Source organism: Coregonus lavaretus, assembly GCF_964263955.1.
Source record: "Coregonus lavaretus genome assembly, chromosome: 32".
Lineage (NCBI taxonomy): Eukaryota > Metazoa > Chordata > Actinopteri > Salmoniformes > Salmonidae > Coregonus > Coregonus lavaretus.
Window position 1 is genome coordinate 21,577,868 of NC_140019.1, and position 18,469 is coordinate 21,596,336.

The 18,469-nt window shown below is 42.4% G+C and overlaps 1 protein-coding gene across 1 annotated transcript in view; it reads left to right on the top strand.

The window, feature by feature from the left end:
* Positions 1 to 230: 230 nt before the first annotated feature.
* Positions 231 to 18,469, top strand: part of LOC311107897 (teneurin-3) — a gene marked incomplete at its 5' end in the record, with an annotated part of 171,745 nt that continues 153,506 nt past the window's right edge. The window contains 2 exons of the mRNA XM_084150489.1: positions 231 to 498; positions 2,803 to 3,078. Of these exons, the coding sequence (XP_084006615.1) occupies positions 231 to 498; positions 2,803 to 3,078 (544 nt within the window). The remainder of the gene's footprint in view (positions 499 to 2,802; positions 3,079 to 18,469) is intronic.

Here is an 18,469-nt window from a genome sequence, read left to right on the forward strand (position 1 = left end):
GGTGGTTGGTGTGAGTGGGGGCTTTTGAAGATTAAGTGAGGGGATTAGTGTTATCTGAGCATCTCGTCTCTCCCTCTCTGTTTTCCAGGTAGAGCCGAACGGGGCTAAGTGGACAGACAGACAGAAATACAGACGGATAGACAGAGGGACAGACTTACCAACGGCGTAAAGAGGAGTGGAATATCCCAAAGCGAGTGTCTCAGGATAGAAGGACACAGTATGCTGGCAGGATGGAACAGGTGAAGGAGCAGCAGCCCTTCTGCTCACTCTCCAAGAGCCAGAGAGACCGGGAGAGAGACCTTGAAAGGGAGAGGGATCGGGAACGGCGTTACACCGCATCATCGACAGACCGAGAAGGGGCCTGCCGCGTGCCTACCCAGAAGTCCTATAGCTCTAGTGAGACGCTGCAGGCCTACGACCATGACCCCGCCCGGCTGCTGTTCTCAGGCCGAGTCAAGGAGGTGGCCCATCAGGATACCAATGACTACAGCAGGCCAGGTCAGTACAGTCACAGCTCTATTCCAATGATATGAAAGGATGCTTAATAATAGGTCTACTGTATGGATATCATTTCTTTCATACGTGTACTTTTTTAAACATTCTTAACTTGGGAACCAATGGAGTTTGGTAAAAAAATTAATATTGCAAGGTGTATTACAGAATTGAAATTAATTGTTTACAGTTGAGCTCATTGACATAGGAAAGATAGATTTTTGATACTGTATTAGTAAGTCTGATGTTCTGTCATAGGGCCTCCCATGAGTTTCCTTGAAAACTGATGGTGGTCTTTATCTTGTTAATGCATGATCCATTAACCAGCATTCATAGTTTGTCATTTGAGGTTTGTATTAATCCATGATGAACAGTAGAGCTCTTTTCGATCTGTACTTGAACTACAGTATGTACACATCCAAACGAAATGATCACGCTCCACTTCACATACCGTTGATATTTACCCATTGAACTGCTGAGCAAATAACCCACCGTTTTAATTGGTTGTTGGCAATTGGTAGGAAATGATCATAATAAGAAAAAAAGTTGGGTGGTTTATTTTAGTGTCATAGCCGATTCTTGATTATTTAAAATTGCATATTTTATGGCATATTTCTCATTGGCGCTAATTGGAAATTAATGGCATTCTAATTAGGCTGTGTGAGGAATGTTCATTTCCCCTTTATTTCTAGATCAAATTACAACCTTTAATGAAAAGATAATGAACGATTAGACTTATTATCACCTCAATGATAGTAATGATCAATAATTGTTATTTACACATTTCAAAGTTTGTATCTGTTTTGAAAAAAGTGAATTCACACCTTGGACCTTAAGTAAAATGTATAGTTTAAGGTTATTAATTATCTTATGAAGTTTATAAGACATGACATACAATATTGTCAATGTCTGTAATTGCTCCGCTGCGGTTTTTACTTCAGAATGTTCATTGTCAATTTCACTTGTTAAAATGTTTTGGCCTTGAAATAACCGGTAAACTAAATCAAATGCAAGAACAGTTTGAAATTACTTTATTGATTGATAATTTACTTATATTAATATTGATACCTGTCTTGTCTGCACTAATGATATTTCTATATTAACGTGGGTAAAATACATGTCTGTAATCTTATGCAGCATGACATTACATTCTTTTTTATTCAGCTAACAGAAAACAAATAAAAACGTTTTTTATAGAATAACTTTGAATGTATATATGAAAAAATATATATGCTATAAAAATATTTACAATGAACAAGAATTTCCATCCAAAGATTTTTTTAGTTCTGTCCACGCATTTAGAAATATAAATTCAGTGAAAAGTACTTTGAACATTGATTAAAGATTTTTGCTGTTTACTTCAGATTACATTTTTATTTACTCCATCCAGCATTGACGTCCTGTAAATTCCCTTGTATCTCTGTTTTTCACCTTTTTGTTTCTCTATTAAATCCACTCGTTAGATCCAGATTTACAAACAATTAAGACACAGAGTTGTGGAACTGTTTCAATTTACGTAAAACTGTCATTTTGCACGCCCACAGTTTTTAAGGAACTCAGTCTGGCTTTCAACTTACTCTTGAAAGTTGTAATAGTAGAATGCACAAGGTGCAATTTCAAAATTGGGTAGTGCCTCATCAGTTTTCCTCTTGTCATCTCAATCATGGCATACCTTAGAGAGCTATTTATAACTTGGCAGAAATGTCCAGATCAATAAGCCCATGTCAGCCAACGTTTTTTAGCTAGGTTTGTTAGCTCATAGATTTTGTTGAAATGTTTGAGTCACTGAAATATCACATGAATACACATTAGACATGGCAACATGTATAGAATTGCAGTAAATAAGCTTTAAACCTGCAAAATATTCTCTCCGCCAACAAGAGGGGTGTGAACACTTTGTGTCAAACAGTGCTTGTGTCCATAGAAATAGACGTGGCACACGTGCATGGTGGTGGGGGGGGGTTGTTTTCAGCAGAAGTCATATCAACTTCCATCTTACTTGAATGTACAGGATGTCCGTTAGTGTGAAGTGTCTTCTGATTTACTGGTTGGCTTTTGTTTTTGTGAGGCCTCTATTTGAGTTAGGCCTACTGCCCTTCTAAGAACAGACATTTTAAGAATCACACAATTTTTTAAGCTGCACATTGTGGCACAATGGCAGTCATTGTAAATAAGAATTTGTTCTTAACTGACGTGCCTAGTTAAATAAAGGTTAAATAAAATAAAAAAAAGTCTGCACCAGATATTCTGGGTTTGGGATTCGATAACATTGTTAAATTGTATGGCTGCTGTTTGGTTTTGTCTGTACAGGACAGGCCTTCTCACTGAGGCAACTTGGGATATGTCAGGCCTCCACACGCAGAGGCCTGGCCCTCTGCCCTGAAACGGGCCTCTCGCACCCCCTTGGTAGCTACTCCAGAGGAACGGTCCCCACAGAGAATCAGGAGACCACATCCCCGGAACGTACCATGGCTCTCTGGGGCAGGGGTGCCAAGTCAGGCCAAAGCTCATGCCTGTCTAGTCGCTCCAACTCGGCCCTTACCCTGACAGACACCGAAATGGACAATAAGTCGGACAACGAGATCGGTGAGTCTGCCACACCTTTATTTGTTAATTGTGATCCCCCTTATTCCTTTTTTTGTGGAGGTTTAAGTAGGAAGTTAATCGCACAACAAATGTTCATACTAGTAAGCATTGTACCTGTATTATTTCATTGGTGCTCAGGAAATCTCTTTCATTGGTGGAAGAGATAAGTGGTGGATTCTGATTGGTCATGTGCAGCTGCTGTTTGGGGATCAAAGGCATGTTTCATGGTCTCTTGTGGATAAGAATTTGGTCTTCCAATTGAGCGGTTGGTAGTCACCTGGCCATCTCCACAGGGAAGCAGGGGAGTTTGATCAAGTTTCCCCTTGGGCTAGTGTGTAATCAAAGATAGCTTGGTAAAGCATCGGTCAGAGATTTCGCTTAGAAATTCCACAGTAGTTGAATGAGCACACACAATAGCTGATTTAAGTAGGTTCAATGGTTTGAAGTGCAAATTTGATCATGCTCGAAACCCGAAACTTAAGACTGGGGTATTCTTTTGAAGGAAGATCTTCTGTGCATCAAATGCGGGGTAAAAAAAGAAACGTTTCTGTTTATACTTCTCAATATTGCTTTAAGTGATAAATTACTCTTTCATTTTGATTTAGAAAGTGTTTGTACACAAAAGAAAAGCAGTCTATACAGCTATCTAAAAGCTGAGGCACTTTCAGTGTATAATATTCCTTGCAGTCATAACTTTGCTTTTATCCGGCATTCGTCACTGTTTTTACAAAAATTACAATGTTTTGCCGCCAACTTTGAAGTGATGTTATAGTCTATTGCTTATTTATTCATGTCTTTGTGCTATTATATTTTCTACACATCAGCCATGGTCTCAAATTTGTTCTTGGAGCAGTTTTGACAGCTTTTGCTACTGTTAGGCTAATTTGAGGATTACTTTTATCTTTAATGCTCTCAAAAAGCATTGAAAATCTATTTAGCATAGTGGTATGTATTGTCATCTCATATGTTTGTCATCACCATACTTTTCAATAAGCATTACCAAAGATACAGAAGAAAGAGAGATGCTAGTGGTTGATTATCTAAGGATAATCCAAGGAATTTGAACTGCCAGAACATATAGAAAGGTTACATGGTGCAAAATAAATATTTTGTGTTCAGAGCAAACAATTAATATTTCAGTTATGTTCCAGACAGATATTCCATTCCACTCTTGAGACGTAGATCTGAGATGTGGATCTTTCGTCTATCTTAAGTGCCTTTTTGGCTTATATAACATTATAAAAAAAAAAAAAAAGATAATCTCCAACTACTTTGTGATTACTGCTGATGTAAAAAGGGCTTTATAAAATACATTTGAATTTGATTGATTAGATGGAAAAAACGTGTGGAAAATAAATTGATGCAAGGGTAGTGATCGAAACAATTCATGTTCCAACCAAAGTCCACATCTGCATGTTCACACACTTCAACTTCTGTGTCCACATCTAGTTTTTTAAAGCCCCACATTATTCATGAGACGCCATATAACGGCATTCCAAATAACTCAGTGATGACGTGTAATGGGAGTAAGATAAGACATTTGAGACACCTTACAAGGCACCTTCCAAGGTGTTTTCTTATCGACATCACTTTTTCCTCCATGTTTGTTGCAGCTGTTTCATGCGATGCACGAAACCCCCCAATCTCTGTGGCTCAGAAAGCGCATGGAGTTAGCTGGCTTCAAAAGGCTCTGTCCTGGCCTCCTACCCCCCACTACCCCCCGCAGCCTCTCTCCTTTGGAGTCTCTTTTGGAGATGTCTGGAGGGCTGCTGCTGATTGGGTCTTGTTAGTGTGACTCCCCGCTGTGACTTTTATCTCGCCCAATTTCCACCCTATTATTTTAATCATAGGGAAAATAAACAATACGTGCTGTGTCTTGTTCGCAGGTAGCTAAGCTACCACCCGTTAGGAAGGTACGGCAAGATGCCCAGAGTTCTCAAATTGTAATTAAACTCTAACCCGGGTAACTTTTCCTACAGTTGTGCTTCTTTGTTCGTTTGTCGCTCAACCTTATTTTGGTGTTTTGTTGTGAATGATAAGAGGTTCGGATCTTGACGGGTCATGCGTCGATCAACAACTACATTGTTGATTAGTTATCGTGTTATTCTTATCTTGTATCCGATGCCTACTTTTATTTTCAACTGGAGTAAAGGCGAAAAACTCACCCTTTCCTGCTGCTTTAGATCTTTTTGTCATGAAGCATTACACTTTCGACTTTCACTATTTAATGAAGCAGCTAAGAGAAATTACCCATCCAAAGGTTTCCATCAACTGAATATGCATGTGGAAGCCGTTACAAAGGGGCGTTCAGCTCCACTTATTCATAAATTAACTCAATATTTCATTGTAATTTGCACTGTTCTGGGCAGTGAGACACAGAGGACTACCACAGTCTTGGCAGACTGTCGGGCTATAGCATCTGCAACTGTTAATAACCGCATGATCCAAGAGAAAGAAGACTAAGATTAAAGATTGTGTCTTTGCTGGCTGTGTTTCATCCCAAAAGAATCAAGAGAATTTAGGTCCAGATTGACAGATTTACTTTGTTGGTTGTGATGTTGGTTGTTTTGTTGGTTGTTTTGTTGGTTGTGATATTGGTTGTGATGTTGGTTGTGATGTTGGTTGTTTTGTTGGTTGTGATGTTGTTGTTGTTTTTGGTTTGGATGTTGGTTGTTTTGTTGGCTGGGATGTTGGTTGTTTTGTTGGATGGGATGTTGGTTGTTTTGTTGGTTGGGATGTTGATTGTTTTGTTGGTTGGGATGTTGGTTATTTTGTTGGGCTGTTGTGTTGGCCCCGATGATGGGTAATTGTCTGTTTAGCGTCTAATTACAGTGAAACAAATTGATTGAGACAATTGTGCCGAAGCATACCCTGTCGACAACAAATCCAATGCCTTCTGAATCAATGTCCTCAAGAGCAATTTAACAGCTGTTTTTACATATTATTAATGTTATGTGTCTGTGATATTTTATCAGTGCAATGATTGCAAAATAAGTCCAATTTATCCAAACAATGAAGACAGCCACCAAAGATACCTGGTAGGTTTACACACCACTGTCAAATGGAGTATAACTCCTGGCTGCTTTGCGTGAACCCTTCCAGTAAAAGGTTAATTGAATTACATGAGAAGACACTGTAACATGCAGTACAGCACAGCACACACCAGAGAGCTGTGGGTATATGAAAGCACCTCACAGATACGCACACCATGCGCTTACGCACGCACACACACACACACACACACACACACACACACACACACACACACACACTGGGAGTCTAACAAACAAAGGTTACACACCATCTGTCAACTCCTAACTCAGATCCGCGTCACATCATGTTGACAGTGGAATCATTCTATTGATCATGGAAGATAAAAAGACCTGCCTATATAATTAAATATGGCCCAAGTTGTGAATATACAGAATAAATGAAACCTTTAGTTTGGTCAAACGCTCTGAACATCTGTGATGTGTTTGAAGAAAATTCTTAACTGGCTGCAAAGCAAGCATTCACATCTTCCCTGGGAGCTGAGAATGCGCAACAGACCCTCGTGGTCTGAGCACCGGCCACATCAAACTGACTGACGTTGTTATTTTCTCTTCTTCTGGTCCCATTGACTGCTTCCTCTCAGAAGAGTTGCCTCTATCTTTTGTCGGACCGCGTCAATGTATGTAGGACACTGGCTGCGTGATGTGTGCACAGCGCAGAGGTGTCATGGGGGGTAGCATGCACATCCATCAACTGAACCCTCGCTGTTTTCTATTTTGGTGGAAGATGGAGAGAGCTTGGTGGGGAATATTTCCTTGCTGTTTCATTGGGTAAAGGGTCAATTCCATTGGAACTGAACTTCTGTCAATTTTTTGAGAACTTAACTTGACTCATTTATTTTTAGCTCCTAGTGGAGAAAAGGGCCTCACTTTGAGAATAATTCATACCCAATTCATACCTCGACGACCTCTTTTCTAAAATAGTTTTACATGTTGCAAATTGAATTTCAATTAATCCTGTGTGGTTACAGAGGAATTGAACCCGGCCTTGCTGTCCAAACCGATTGCGCTGCCATTGTTGGTTTGCTGTTGGTAAGCAGAACATGCCATTGAGCTTGCCATTGTTGGATTGCCGTTGGTAAGCAGTTGCATACACCGGACCAGACTGCACAACATGCTATTATAATTAAGACCTACTCTAGCATTGTCAATTACCAGACCTGCTATTGACTGTACTAAAGAGAAAGGGCTCATTTCATTTCAATAGGCAGCCTGATGGAGTAGCTGTATTAGCCTCCAACATGGAAACAGTTAGGGGTCTATTTCTCAACACATGGCAAGGAAACGGATTCAGGCTGCGTGTTGAAGGCTGTGATGTATATATTACTGTCTCAGAGCTACTTGTCCTTTTCCTTTGTTTTCAACAGAATTAGCGCCATTAGCATCTACTCAAGTGAAACATCATGTTCCTTGAATAATACAATGCAGAGCTAATTTTGATCGTTGGTGGCTTTTCCCCTGTTGATGCACTGTGTTTTATTGCTGGAGCAATTATAGCTTTTGTAGACATGAGAGCAAATCAAACGCTACAGGTTAAGACGACTTGTCAAATGGCCAAATCACCTCAATGCTTATTGCCGCTCCCATGTCGACTATATGTTTTGAATGACAACTCTTCTCCAATGAGCTGAGATATTGATCTGAAAGAAAAATGGTTGACAAGCCATTCTAATACTGTGTGTATCCCTGTAGATAAGATGGGAATTTATGGAAGCATAAAAGCAACTATAAAGAGAAAAAAATCTTATTAAAGACATAAAGTGGCTTGCGAAAGCATTCACCCCTCTTGGCATTTTTCCTATTTTGTTGCCTTACAACCTGGAATTAAAATGGATTTTTTGGGGGTTTGTATCATTTGATTTACACAACATGCCTACCACTTTGAAGATGCAAAATCTTTTTTGGGGTGAAACAGACATGAAATAAGACAAAAAAAACAGAAAACTTGAGCGTGCATAACTATTCACCCCCCCAAAGTCAATACTTTGTAGAGCCACATTTTGCAGCAATTACAGCTGCAAGTCTCTTGGGGTATGTCTCTATAAGCTTGGCACATCTAGCCACTGGGATTATTGCCCATTCTTCAAGGCAAAACTGTTCCAGCTCCTTCAAGTTGGATGGGTTCCGCTGGTGTGCAGCAATCTATAAGTCATACCACAGATTCTCAATTGGATTGAGGTCTGGGCTTTGACTAAGCCATTCCAAGACATTTAAATGTTTCCCTTAAACCACTCGAGTGTTGCTTTAGCAGTATGCTTAGGGTCATTGTCCTGCTGGAAGGTGAACCTCCGTCCCAGTCTCAAATCTCTGGAAGATTGAAACAGGTTTCCCTCAAGAATTTCCCTGTATTTAGCGTCATCCATCATTCCTTCAATTCTGATCAGTTTCCCAGTCCCTGCCGATGAAAAACATCCCCACAGCATGATGCTGCCACCACCATGCTTCACTGTGGGGATGGTGTTCTCGGGGTGATGAGAGGTGTTGGGTTTGCGCCAGACATAGCATTTTCCTTGATGGACAAAAAGCTCAATTTTTGTCTCATCTGACCAGAGTACCTTCTTCCATATGTTTGGGGAGTCTCCCACATGCCTTTTGGCGAACACCAAACGTGTTTTCTTTTTTTTTCTTTAAGCAATGGCTTTTTTTCTGGCCACTCTTCCGTAAAACCCAGCTCTGTGGAGTGTACAGCTTAAAGTGGTCCTATGGACAGATACTCCAATCTCCGCTGTGGAGCTTTGCAGCTCCTTCAGGATTATCTTTGGTCTCTTTGTTGCCTCTGATTAATGCCCTCCTTGCCTGGTCCATGAGTTTTGGTGGGCGGCCCTCTCTTGGCAGGATTATTGTGGTGCCATATTCTTTCAATTTTTTAATAATGGATTTAATGGTGCTCCGTGGGATGTTCAAAGTTTCTGATCTTTTTTTATAACCCAACCCTGATCTGTACTTCTCCACAACTTTGTCCCTGACCTGTTTGGAGAGCTCCTTGGTCTTCATGGTGCCGCTTGCTTGATGGTGCCTCTTGCTTTGAGGTGTTGCAGACTCAGGGGCCTTTCAGAACAGGTGTATGTATACTGAGATCATGTGACAGATCATGTGACACTTAGATTGCACACAGGTGGACTTTATTTAACTAATTATGTGAGTTCTGAAGGTAATTGGTTGCACCAGATCTTATTTAGGGGCTTCATAGCAAATGGGGTGAATACAAATGCACGCACCACTTTTCCGTGATTTATTTTGTAGAATTTTTTGAAAAAAGTTTTTCACTTCACTTCACCAATTTGGACTATTTTGTGTATGTCCATTACATGAAATCCAAATAAAAATCTATTTAAATTACAGGTTGTAATGCAACAAAATAGGAAAAACGCCAAGGGGGATGAATACTTTTGCAAGGCACTGTAGCAGGTTTTACATGAGGGAAACGCACATTAAGATCAGTCTGATTGTCAGAGGACATGCATGCTGTGAATATCCATGCTAGGGGTGTGAACGCTTTCACGTTTCAGTGAAATTGGGATCCTTAACGTTAAGACAAAATACATAACTGAAAAACTGTTGTTTTTTCCCCCCACAAAATCTGAATCACAGTGCAGATATAACAAAACTACCACTAACGGGTCCCAATCATCATCATAAAGGGAAACAAACATTAATCAAATACCTAAAGCAACAATGCTGCAGCATTAGTAGGAGGAGAAAAACTACATTTTTAAACTACTTTATTAACCGGAGTTGTAATGCACGAGGGAGAGCGAGAGGCTCGAAGCAGAGCAGCAGCTCAAATGTGAGTGAGGAGGGGAGCAGGGAGGGGGAGAGAGATGGCAACCAAGTTGACTTGCGCTGGTAGGCTAACTTATTGCTAGTTATTTATAATCTCATCTGATTACATAGTACCTGTCTTGACTGCACTAGAGAAGCTAGTTAACGTTAGCTAGGCTAATTGAGTATAGCTAGTTAACGTTAGCTAGGCTAATTGAGTATAGCTAGTTAATGTTAGCTAGGCTAATTGAGTCTAGCTAGTTAACGTTAGCTAGACCAATTGAGTCAACATAACTTTAACTGTGGGCTTTTTCCCCTTCCGAATCCTACAGTAAATAACAACAAGTCCATTCATTCTAATGTCTAGTGGTATCATGTAGTAACCAAAAAAGTGTTAAACAAATCAAAATATATTTTATATTTGAGATTCTTCAAATAGCCAACCTTTGCCTTGATGACAACTTTGCACACTCTTGGCATTCTCTCAACCAGCTTCATGAGGTAGTCACCTGGAATGCATTTGAATTAACAGGTGTGCTTTCTTAAAAAAGTTAATTTGTGGAATTTATTTCCTTTTTAATGCATTTGAGCCAATCAGTTGTGTTGTGACAAGGTAGTGGGGTGTACAGAAGATAGCCCTATTTGGTAAAATACCAAGTCCATATTATGGCAAGAACAGCTCAAATAAGCAAAGAGAAACGACAGTCCATCATTACTTGAAGACATTAAGGTCAGTCAATCCGGAACATTTCAAGAACTTTGTAATTTACTTCTAGTGCAGTCGCAAAAACCATCAAGCACTATGAAGAAACTGGCTCTCATGAGGACCGCCACAGGAATGGAAGACCCAGAGTTACCTCTGCTGCAGAGGATAAGTTCATTAGAGTTACCAGCCTCAGAAATTGCGACCCAAATAAATGCTTCACAGTGTTCAAGTCACAGATACATCTCAACATCTGTGTGAATCAGGCCTTCATGGTCGAATTGCTGCAAAGAAACCACTACTAAAGGACACCAATAATAAGAAGAGACCTGTTTGGGCCAAGAAACACGAGCAATGGACATTAGACCGGTGGAAATGTGTCCTTTGGTCTGGAGTCCAAATTGGAGATTTTTGGTTCCAACCGCCGTCTTTGTGAGACACGGTGTGGGTGAACGGATGTTCTCTGCATGTGTAGTTCCCACTGTAAAGCATGCAGGAGGAGGTCTAATGGTGTGGGGGTGCTTTGCTGGTGACACTGTCAGTGATTTATTTAGAATTCAAGGCACACTTAACCAGCATGGCTACCACAGCATTCTGCAGCGATACGCCATCCCATCTGGTTTGGGCTTAGTGGGACTATCATTTGTTTTTCAACAGGACAATTACCCAACACATCTCCAGGCTGTATAAGGGCTATTTTACCAAGAAGGAGAGTGATGGAGTGCTGCATCAGATGACCTGGCCTCCACAATCCCCTGACCTCAACCCAATTGAGATGGTTTGGGATGAGTCGGACAGCAGAGTGAAGGAAAAGCCGCCAACAAGTGCTCAGCATATGTGGGAACTCCTTCAAGACTGTTGGAAAAGCACTCCAGGTGAAGCTGGTTGAGATATTCCAAAAGTGTGCAAAGCTGACATCAAGGCAAAGGGTGGCTATTTGAAGAATATATTTTCATTTGTTTAACACTTTTTTGGTTACTACATGATTCCATATGTGTTATTTCATAGTTTTGATGGCTTCACTAATATTCTACAATGTAGAAAATAGTAAAAATAAAGAAAGACACTTGAATGAGTAGGTGTGTCCAAGCTTTTGACTTGTACTGTGTGTGTGTGTGTGTGTGTGTGTGTGTGTGTGTGTGTGTGTGTGTGTGTGTGTGTGTGTGTATTCCGGAAGTTCTGATGTTTCTTAATTTCTTTATTTTTAACTTTTTGGACTATGTGTGTATAGTTTTGTATTGCTAGGTATTGCTGTACTGTTGGAGCTAGAGACAAGCATTTCGCTGCACCTGTGTCCTCGACCAATAAACTTTGAACAGTCGATTGAACTCGTTTCCCTTTGAATGGTTTACTTCTTAAAGGGGTAAATTCACTATATTTGCAGATATACATGGTTTTCCTCATGATATTTTATCTGGTCGATTATGGGCAGGTTTTGGTCATTTAGTAACTTTCAGCAGTCTCTGTTTAGCCTCTGTCTTATATTGTAATTTGGTTTGATTGACCACAGTCCCCCCAAAAATATTCCCCTCTCCCCTCCAACTCTTTCCCAAGCCGTTCCTGAATATATGTTCTCAGTGGAAATATGTTCTCAGTCAATTTACCTGTAACAGTAAGAGTTAAAAATAAAACTGTGAGCTTCCGGTACCTGACGCATACCATATCCCATCATGGGACCATGTGTGGTGTATTAATATGGCCTGCAGTGGCAACAGTGGAGGTCACTCAGATAAATTGGTTGGGTTGCCTTTTAGCAGCTTGGTAACAGTCCATTCATCTTGTTACAACACTCTATCCTTTCAGTGGTCTCAATAGTGGGATTAGACAATGGAACAGCATCAGGCACCCAATGACGGAGCGCTTGGCAAAAAGGTTATAGTGTTAGCTTAGCTATTGTTATTTTTTTATTTCTCTTGGTTTTTGAAGGATCTGTCTGTTTTCTGGAATAAGTCTTGATGTGTTTATATTTTCGTTCAGGAAAAGTGAGTTATAGTTATTTTCATAGACATGGCTTAATCGGTCTCGATTGGGCAAGGCAAATAGGTGGTGTCGAAATGAACCTTGAAATGAAGAGGGAATATAGGAATCCTATATCAGGTTGTTTAGATTTGATGTGTGGAACTGCACACTAACCCTCCCATCAATTGCAAAGCTAAAACTAATTTCAGCCCCCTCAGCACTGCATAGAATTGTCTCTTTCAGTACCATTCAAACACACATATATATATATACCAAAAAAAATTAATTGAAGTGGCAAGGACACTGTAAAAATAAAGATTCCTTAGATAATTGGACGATTATTTCCCCCTCTACAGATGTTGAGAGAGAATGGTCTCCCTTTAATGCAGTGTGTTGTGTTGACTGAGAAACCTGAGACTTCTACTGCATCCTGAGAGGGCTATATACACTGAGAAACAGCAATTAATTCTGTCCTCAGTGTTGCCATGGGGTTACTGCTATTACCTATGGTGGTGATGTTTAAAGGTGTAGTCCTTAACTTCTATTTTCTATTATAAATGTGGAAGTCCTCCAAAACACAAACAAACAAGCCTGAAGGAGTCTTTGCAAGTGCAAATTCAAAGAAGAAAAGGTAATGGTGCCTTGATTCGAGTAAATAGAGCATTTTTGTATTTTGTTTCAGCCATGATTGTGTATGTAGGCTTCAGTAATGCACCCTACAACCACCTGGGAAAATGAGCTGTGGAGTGCATCTTCAAGGATGGTGTAGAAATGGGGTCCGGGGAAATTGGCATACTATCATTATTATACTGTGATGATTGGAATTGGCCTTTTTTCGTGGATGGAGGAAGATTATCATACTTATCCTGCCAACAATAGGACATTCACATTTGATAGTCATTCCCATTCAGAACCAATCAGCACCCTGGTGTTTCATACAACCCTTCCAATCAAAGCAAATACTTTAATGGTGGAATGTACCTGTTTCCTGACCCTCTTTTGGACTTTGAGAGTCTTGGAAATGACAAATTGTGTCTATTCAGGCTCCTTCTCAACCAAGCTGTTTGTTTTCCAATCACCTAAAAGATGCACCAAGGGATAGCATAATATTTCTGGAGTTTGTGCTTGAAATAAGTATGGGCATGACATTTGGGACTTCATTATAATGGCTGCAGAGAGAATTTTTCTTACTCCCCTCTGCTGCATGACAGAAGATATTTACTGTGGCTGAACAACATTACTCACAAATGATACACTAGTCGGCCTCACACAGAAGCTGTTACATTTTAGATAAAGCTTTGGTGGTGGGACTGATAACATGATACATATTACATTACATCATCCTAGCATTCTGTTGCCATGTATCAGCTTCCCTTTTGAAATATAGCCTGCTGCACTGTTCCTGTTTCTGCACCAATGTGAACATCCTCCTACAGCATAGCAACACATAGACAGTGTTTAGTGGGCTAGCTGTTCACACATTTAATATAGTGGTGTACAGGATGTCCAATATTTGAAATTTGATACAACACAACATCAAATAATGAATTCCTTGGTTTTTCTGTGGTCCAAACAAGCTCCCCTGCCAAAATGGATACACTGGAGGTTAGGGTCAGGCAGGAACCAGATTTTCCTTACTGACAGTGCACACAAGGGGCGCTATTTCTTTCAAACTGTCTTTTTGACTAACAAAACAAATTTAGGAAGTAGGGAACTTAAAAAAGTATTTGATCCCCTGCTGATTTTATATGTTTGCCCACTGACAAAGACATGATCAGTCTATAATTTTAATGGTAGGTTTATTTGAACAGTGAGAGACAGAATAACATCAAAAATGTTATAAATTGATTTGCATTTTAATGAGGGAAATAAGTATTTGACCCCTCTGCAAAACATGACTTAGTACGTGGTGGCAAAACCCTTGTTGGCAATCACAGAGGTCAGACGTTTCTTGTAGTTGGCCAACAGGTTTGCACACATCTCAGGAGGGATTTTGTCCCACTCCTCTTTGCAGATCTTCTCCAAGTCATTAAGGTTTCGAGCCTGACATTTGGCAACTCGAACCTTTAGCTCCCTCCATAGATTTTCTATGGGATTAAGGTCTGGAGACTGGCTAGGCCACTCCAGGACCTTAATGTGCTTCTTCTTGAGCCACTCCTTTGTTGCCTTGGCCGTGTGTTTTGGGTCATTGTCATGCTGGAATACCCATCCACGACCCATTTTCAATGCCCTGGCTGAGGGAAGGAGGTTCTCACCTAAGATGTGATGATACATGGCCCCGTCCATCGTCCCTTTGATGCGGTGAAGTTGTCCTGTCCCCTTTGCAGAAAAATACCCCACAAAGCATAATGTTTCCACCTCCATGTTTGACGGTGGGGATGGTGTTCTTGGGTTCATAGGCAGCATTCCTCCTCCTCCAAACACGGCGAGTTGAGTTGATGCCAAAGAGCTCGATTTTGGTCTCATCTGACCACAACACTTTCACCCAGTTCTCCTATGAATCATTCAGATGTTCATTGGCAAACTTCAGACGGTGCTTTCTTGAGCAGGGGGACCTTGTGGGCGCTGCAGGATTTCAGTCCTTCACGGCGTAGTGTGTTACCAATTGTTTTCTTGGTGACTATGGTCCCAGCTGCCTTGAGATCATTGACAGGATCCTCCCGTGTAGTTCTGGGCTGATTCCTCACCGTTCTCATGATCATTGCAACTCCACGAGGTGAGATCTTGCATGGAGCCCCAGGCCGAGGGAGATTGACAGTTATTTTGTGTTTCTTCCATTTGCGAATAATCGCACCAACTGTTGTCACCTTCTCACCAAGCTGCTTGGCGATGGTCTTGTAGCCCATTCCAGCCTTGTGTAGGTCTACAATCTTGTCCCTGACATCCTTGGAGAGCTCTATGGTCTTGGCCATGGTGGAGAGTTTGGAATCTGATTGATTGATTGCTTCTGTGAACAGGTGTCTTTTAAACAGGTAACAAGCTGAGATTAGGAGCACTCACTTTAAGAGTGTGCTCCTAATCTCAGCTCGTTACCTGTATAAAAGACACCTGGGAGCCAGAAATCTTTCTGATTGAGAGGGGGTCAAATACTTATTTCCCTCATTAAAATGCAAATAAATTTATAACATTTTTTACATGCATTTTTCTGGATTTCTTTGTTGTTATTCTGTCTCTCACTGTTCAAATAAACATACCATTAAAATTATAGACTGATCATTTCTTTGTCAGTGGGCAAACGTACAAAATCAGCAGGGGATCAAATACTTTTTTCCCTCACTGTAGCTGGAGCCCTGAGCAGGATATAATTTATTTGGCACATCTTAGATCAGCATTTCTCAAACTTGCCCTAACACTACACAACTGATGATTAATTTATTAATTGAATCAGCTGTGTAGTGCTAGGGCAAAAACCAAAACATGCACCCTTTGGGAAACCCTGTCTTAGATAGTGTCACGATCGTTATATGAAGTGGACCAAGGCGCAGCGTGATATGAGTACATACTTTAATAGGTACTTTTCAACACGATACAAATAACCAAAACAACAAAACGATACGTGAAGTCCTCGGTCATACACAAACCTACACGGAACAAGATCCCACAAAACACAAGTGCACAACAGGCTGCCTAAGTATGGTCCCAATCAGAGACAACAAGCAACAGCTGATTCTCGTTGCCTCTGATTGAGAACCACCCCGGCCAACCTAGAAAACACATGAACTAGGAACTGAACATAGAACACAAAACATAGACCCTGCACACACCCTGGCTCAACATATAAGAGTCCCCAGAGCCAGGGCGTGACAGATAGTTAACTTATAGTTATAAGCAGTGGTGTAGCACTCACCCCCCCTTCTTCAAATATACACCATTTGCCTTGATGACAGCTTTGCACACTCTTGGCATTCTATCAACCAGCTTCATGAGGTAGACACCTGGAATGCATTTCAATTAACAGGTGTGCCTTCTTAAAAGTTAATTTGTGGAATTTCTTACCTTCTTAATGAGTTTGAGCCAATCAGTTGTTTTATGACAAGGTATACATGAGATAGCCCTATTTGGTAAAAGACCAAGTCCATATTATGGCAAGAACAGCTCATATAAGCAAAGAGAAACGACAGTCCATCATTACATTAAGTCAGTCAATACGGAACATTTCAAGAACTTTGAAAGTTTCTTCAAGTGCAGTCGCAAAACCATCAAGCACTATGATAAAACTGTCTCTCATGATGACCGCCTGTCACGTTCGTTCATTGACGGGTCAGACCAAGGCGCAGCGTGATAAGCATACATGTTTATTTTAACTAATAAACACACGACAAAACAATAAACCAACGACACGTGAAGTCCAAGGTAGCACACACAACATACCTTACACGGAACAAGATCCCACAACACACTAGTGCCAATAGGCTGCCTAAGTATGATCCCCAATCAGAGACAACGAGCGACAGCTGCCTCTGATTGGGAACCACACCGGGCAACATAGATATATACATACTAGAATCACACCCATTGAAATTGCACAACAAAGAATATACACACCCTGACTCAACATTTAAGCGTCCCCTGAGTCAGGGCGTGACAGTACCCCCCCCCCCCCCCCCCCCCCCAAAGGTGCGGACTCCGACCGCACAACATAAACATAACAGGGTAGGGGCCGGGTGGGCAATTCCGCCTCGGAGGCGGATCCGGCTCGGGGCGTGACGACCTCTCACTCTCCACCTCCCTGTTGCGCCCCTGGTCTGGTCTAGACCTCGGCGCGCTGCTTCCCTTCTCCTTCCTCCCACGATACGCCAGGCCCTGTCTTGACCCTGGTGTGGGAGACCCCGAACCTGGAGAGGGGCTGATGTCATGGTCTGGACTGGAGCCGCTGACCGGAGCTGGACTGGGCACCGGTGGAGCGGACTGCTCTGGCTCCTGATTGGAGCCGCTGACCGGAGCTGGACCAGGCACCGGTGGAACGGGCATGGGCCGTGCCGGACTGGACAAACGCACCACTGGTCTGGTGCAAGGAGCAGGAACAGGCCGGACCGGACTAGGAACACGCACCACTGGCTTGGTGCGAGGGGCTGGAACGGGCCGGGCCGGACTGGCGACGTGCACCACTGGCTTGGTGCGAGGAGCAGGAACAGGCCGGGCCGGGCTGGCGACGCGCACCACTGGCTTGGTGCGAGGAGCAGCAACAGGGCGGGCCGGACTGGCGACACGCACCACTGGCTTGGTGCGAGGAGCAGGAACAGGCCGGGCCGGGTTGGCGACATGCACCACTGGCTTGGTGCGAGGAGCAGGAACAGGCCGGGCCGGTGCTGGTGACGCGCACCACTGGCTTGGTGCGAGGAGCAGGAACAGGCCGGGCCGGACTGTGGAGGCGGACTGGAGGTCTGGAGCGGAGAGCTGGCGCAACCCGTCCTGGCTGGATGCCTACTTCCGCACAGTATGTGTGAGGCATCAGCACACAACGCACTGGGCTGTGCACGCGCACTGGCGATACAGTTTGTAGAACTGGCGCAGGATATACGGGACCGAGGAGGCGTACTGGAGACCAGGAGCGTTGAGCCGGCACACCCCGTCCTGGCTGGATGCCCATCTTCGCACGGCACGTGCGTGGTGCAAGCAAAGGACGTATAGGACTGTGCCGGCGCACTGGCGACACAGTACGTAGCTCCGCACAACACGGAGCCTGCCCAGTCATACGCTTCCTCGCGTGAGTACGGGGAGTTGGCTCTGCTCTGACACTAGGCTCCGCCAACCACCCCGTGTGCCCCCCCAAAAAATATTATTGGGGCTGCTTCTCGGGCTTCCTCCTCGACCGGCCTCCTCCGTGTTGCCGTTGCTCCTCTCCTGCCTGGGCATTTACCTTAGCCCATGGTCCTCTCCCCGCAAATATCTCTTCCCATGACCACAAATTGCCCAC